The sequence below is a fragment of the Scyliorhinus canicula genome, chromosome 12, assembly GCF_902713615.1.
Source record: "Scyliorhinus canicula chromosome 12, sScyCan1.1, whole genome shotgun sequence".
NCBI classification, from domain to species: Eukaryota; Metazoa; Chordata; class Chondrichthyes; order Carcharhiniformes; family Scyliorhinidae; genus Scyliorhinus; species Scyliorhinus canicula.
This window is the reverse complement of record NC_052157.1, coordinates 104204086-104209249: the sequence shown is the minus strand read 5'-3', so window position 1 is coordinate 104209249 and position 5164 is coordinate 104204086. Positions and strand designations below refer to the sequence as shown.

General features: G+C 53.6%; 1 protein-coding gene across 1 annotated transcript; it reads left to right on the top strand.

The window, feature by feature from the left end:
• The first annotated feature begins 979 nt into the window (after positions 1–979).
• LOC119974611 (protein arginine N-methyltransferase 6-like) lies at positions 980–4262 on the top strand. Its single transcript, XM_038813645.1, is given in 2 exon segments — positions 980–2420; positions 2422–4262. Coding segments are annotated over 2 exon segments (1749 nt in total). The 5' UTR covers positions 980–1337; the 3' UTR covers positions 3088–4262.
• The last annotated feature ends 902 nt before the right edge of the window (positions 4263–5164 follow it).

Here is a 5164-nt window from a genome sequence, read left to right as displayed (position 1 = left end):
CTTCCTCTTCTAAATATTCCAAAGGGCCTTTTTTACATCCACTTGAGTGGGCAAATGGAGCCTCAGTTCAAGATCCCACATAATGGTCCAACTTTGACCCAATTGTGCAGCACTTCCTCAGTGTTATCTAAGTGGCAACCTAGATTTAGTTCTCAAGTGCCTGGAGTGGAAGTTGAACATATCTGACTCATGAAAGTGCTATCATTGATACATGGCTAGGGTGCAGACATCTGGCTTGTAATAAAGTCCTCATGTGTATAGCTGTAAGATCTGTGTTTAAACAGTTACGGGAAGGGAAATGCATTTCCAAGTACATATTCGAGGCATGTAGTAGGTTTAGCATCTTTAGGAGGAATAGGTGTTTTTGGACATATGGTCCCCAAGTTACCCACCACTGAGGCTTTCCTTATGTTATGTTTCAGTGTTGCAGGCTGATCTGTAATTAATCAACTCCATTATCCCGAGACTACAACCAGTGAAAGCTGGTTGGCCGCCGGACACCGGTGAAAGCTGACACGCTGCCAGACACCAGTGACAGTTGCCTGCCGCCAGACATCGGTGACAGCTGGCCGGCCGTCGGACACTGGTGAAAGCTGGCCGGCTGTCGGACACCGGTGAAAGCTGGCCGGCCGTCGGACACTAGTGAAAGCTGGTCGGCCGCCGGATATCAATGAAAGCTGATCGGCTGCCAGACACCGGTGAAAGCTGGCCGGCCGTCGGACACCGGTGAAAGCTGGCCGGCTGCCAGACACCGGTGAAAGCTGGCCGCCGGACACTGGTGATAGCTGGCCGGCTGCCGGACACCAGTGAAAGCTGGCCTGCTGCCAGGCACCGGTGAAAGCTGGCCGGCTGCCGGTGAAAGCTGGCTGGCCGCCGGTCACCAGTGAAAGCTGCACGCTGCCAGACACCAGTGAAAGCTGGCCAGCCGCCAGACACCAGTGAAAGCTGGTTGGCTGCCGGGAACCGGTGAAAGCTGGCCCACTGCCGGACACTGGTGACAGCTAGCCTGTAGCCAGTGAAAGCTGGCCTGTCTTCAGACACCGGTGACAGCTGGCCAGTCCCCAGCCTGGTGACAGCTGGCCCAATGCCAGTTGCCGGTGCCCTGCAGTACGGCAGCAGCTGGCATTGAAGGGGAATGTCAGGCTGTGGCTGTAGCTCAGTGAGTGTGAGGATCCCAGGGGGTGGGGCTGGGCTGCAGACTGGCAGCGAGGGGGCAGCTCTGGGCTGAGGCATAGCGGGAATCAGAGACTCCAGCTCCCCAGGCAGGGCAGGCAGCACAGGGCAGGCCGGGGCCCGGCACCGACAAACACCATGAGCCCTAAGCCCAGCATTCAGTAATGGAGCCGCATCAGGTGAAGAGGCCGCGGCTGGAGGCCCGGGAGAGTCCGGGGCTGGAGGCCCGGGAGAGGCCGCGGCTGGAGCCCCGGGAGAGTCCGGGCCTGGAGGCCCGGGAGAGGCCACGGTTGGAGCCCCGGGAGAGTCCGGGGCTGGAGGCCCGGGAGAAGCCGCGGTTGGAGCCACGGGAGAGGCCGCGGCTGGAGCCCCGAGAGAGTCCGGGGCTGGAGCCCCGGGAGAGGCCGCGGTTGGAGCCCCGGGAGAGGCCGCGGTTGGAGCCCCGGGAGAGTCCGGGGCTGGAGCCCCGGGAGAGGCCGCGGCTGGAGGCTCGGGAGAGGCCGCGGCTGGAGCCCCGGGAGTGGCCGGGGGCCGAGGCGGAGGCCCGGGAGTGGCAGGGCGCCGAGGCGGAGGCCCGAGACCGCCAGGACGGCGCTTATTTCCACTCGTACTCGGATGTGTCCATCCATGAGGAGATGATCGCGGACACGGCCCGGACCGGCTGTTACCGCCGGGCTCTGCAGCAGGGCAGCAGGAGGAGGGAGGCGGCTAGGCCCGGGCCGCAGCCTGGGGCTGGAGTTGGACTGCTGCGGGGCCGCACCGTGCTGGACGTGGGCGCGGGCACGGGGATCCTCAGCGTCTTCTGCGCGCAGGCGGGAGCGGCGCGCGTGTACGCGGCGGAGGCGAGCGTAGTAATGGCGGAGCGCGCACGGGAGGTAGTCGAGGCCAATGGGTTGAGTGGCCGCATTTCGGTGCTGAGGGGCCGAGTGGAGGAGGCCAGACTGCCCGAGAGGGTGGACGCCATCGTCAGCGAGTGGATGGGCTACGGCCTCATGTACGAGTCGATGCTCCGCAGCGTGCTCCATGCCCGGGACCACTGGCTCAAACCGGGTGGCCTGCTCTTCCCCTGCCAGGCCGAGCTCTTCATCGCTCCGGTCAGCGATCCAGCCCTTCAGGAACGCCTATCCTTCTGGGCCGGGGTCAAGGAGCAGCATGGGGTGGATATGTCCTGCATGGCCGCCTTCGCCCGCCGCTGCCTCATGAACGACGAGATGGCAGTGGGCGCTCTGCACGGCGAGGACGTCCTGGGCCCGGCCCTCTATGTTCGCCACCATCAACCTCTACACGGTCACTGAGCAGCAGCTCGGGAGGCTGGGTGGCCTCTTCACCACCTCCTCATTTGGCATCGCTACCATGCATGCCTTCGCCATCTGGTTTTCCGTTATCTTTCCCACTTCTGCCCGCTCAGACAGTGCCAGTGACAACCATGCAGCCACTTCCACTGTTGATGGCCGTCAAGCTTCTAGGCACAATGACGATGGTCAGTTTGAAAACAGTGCCAACAGCGATGGTCGTCGTGCATCCACTGCTTTTGCTTCCTCTGTACCCAGTGCTTACACTGTCAATCCCACTGCCAGCAGCCACCGTACAGTCACAGCCAATGGTGGCAACATTCAAATATTTAATCGTTGTGCTGATGACCATGTGGCATTTGATGCTCATGCTGATGAACGCGAGCCAGTTGTCTTGTCTACTTCACCCTTTGCAGAGGAAACCCATTGGAAACAGTCCTTGCTTTATCTGGATGAGCCTGTCCAAGTATTCCAGGACACTGTGATAAAAGGAAAAATAACTCTAACTCCGGCAGAAGATAACCCAAGACATCTCCGGGTAGCCTTGATTTACGAGATTGGAGATAGTGGGAAGCAAACGAAAATATTCAAAATGGGGGAGGATTTCTCCTCTTATGATTGAAAAGACTTTATTGGTGCCTGCGCAAATGTGGATTCTTCAGTGCCTGAACATTGCCACCGGACACTTTTTCACCATTTGGTTCCCAGTTGTTTCCAAACATGATTGCACTGACTCAGACGGCCCATGAAAGACTCATTGTGAGAAAACTGCCTTAACTCAACAAACCCATCCAGACAGCTAGAGGAAGGAATAGCCAAGTCAAAAAATAAACCTTAGAACTCTGAAGTATCATTGATTTGCTGGATTGGGGATTCTGGGGACAAAAGCAAAATAGTTCAGAATGAAGGAAGGATTCCTGTTTTTGAATGAGTTGCCGTTCATGTATGTGTATTTTTGTTAATTTTAATAACTTAATGGACAAGCTTGTTTTGGTTTGTCGTTCTAATGTATCCCATACTGTAATCTGTGTGAATTCTTGCGCTAGTTTCCATTTTGTTTTTCACAGTAAATTGCTAGTTGCTTAAATCTCAGAGACGTACTGAAACAAATTCTGGTGACATAAATGCAGACCAAGAAGTAACTAATCTTAATTCCTGGTCAGTGCTGCTTTAGCTGACCTATGTCATAGTGTTGGCCTAAGTATCTTCGTGAAGGGGAAAATTTAGCCATGTTTTATATGAAAAAAGGAAGGACACGTCATTGTTTTGGAAAATCCCACATCATTTGTGATATTGGGTTTTTACTTGAAGCATCAACTTGTATTTTCAAATGCTGACTGACTTGTGCATTTGCAGTTTCTTGTTCATTACATAAGACCACTGTTGTCATTCTAGCCTTGGCTGCAATTGGTTTGGATTTTTAAAAAATCAATAGATTTTCAGTTTAACTACAGTTTTAAGCATTTCGTAACTAATTATCCTTCTCTACGTTTTTTTGACCTCGCTTCCAAATAGCATATCAAAAGTAACATGAAATAATATGAAACCTCTCCACTGAGTGTGCTGTGATGGCAGAGATTCATGAATCGAGGCCTAAACCCTCAATAGTAATGCTGTTACAGAGTCAACTTACTATATCTGGACTTGTGTAATTGTTCATGTATGAAGCAGGTCAAAGCAGTAAGTGTCACTGCTAGTGTTTTACATTGTACCAAATTTGATCATAATTTGTATTTTGTTTAATTTTTTGAATGAACACATACTATTTATTTATAAAACATAATAAGTTGCTGTTTATTTTTCTTCATGGGTATTTGCTTAATTGTGTTCAGGGGCAGCAGGCGGTAAAGAAGGCAAATGGTATGCTGGCCTTCATAGCGAGAGCATTCGAGTACAGGTGCAGGGATGTTTTGTTGTAATTATACAGGGCCTTGGTGAGACTACACCTGGAATATTGTGTGCAGTTTTGGTCTCCTTATCTGAGGAAGGATAGAATCCCTACAGCAGCACGGTACCATTGTGGTTAGCACAATTGCTTCACAGCGCCAGGGTCCCAGGTTCGATTCCCGGCACGGGTCACTGTCTATGAGGAGTCTGCACGTTCTCCCCGTGTCTGCGTGGGTTTCCTCCGGGTGCTCCGGTTTCCTCCCACAGTCCAATGACGTCCAGGTTAGGTGGATTGGCCATGCTAAATTGCCCTTAGTGTCCAAAATTGCCCTTAGTGTTGGGTGGGGTTGCTGGGTTACGGGGATAGGGTGGAGGTGTGGACCTTGGGTAGGGTGCTCTTTCCAAGAGCCGGTGCAGACTCGATGGGCTGAATGGCCTCCTTCTGCACTGTAAATTCTATGAAATTCTATGAAAGTGCAGAAGGAGGCTATTCGGCCCATGCACTGATCCTCTGAAAAAGCACCCTATCTAGGCCCAGTCCCTCACCCTATCCCCGTAACCCCACCTAACCTGCACATCTTTGCACACTTAAGTGGTCATTTTAGCAGGAGCAATCCATCTAACCGGCGCATCTTTGGACTGTGGGCGGCATGGTAGCACAATGGTCAGCACTATCGCTTCATAGCGCCAGGGTCCCAGGTTCGATTCCCGGCTTGGATGACTGTCTGTGCGGAGTCTGCACGTTCTCCCTGTGTCTGCGTGGATTTCTTCCAGGTGCTCCGGTTTCCTCCCACAGCCCAAAGATGTGCTGT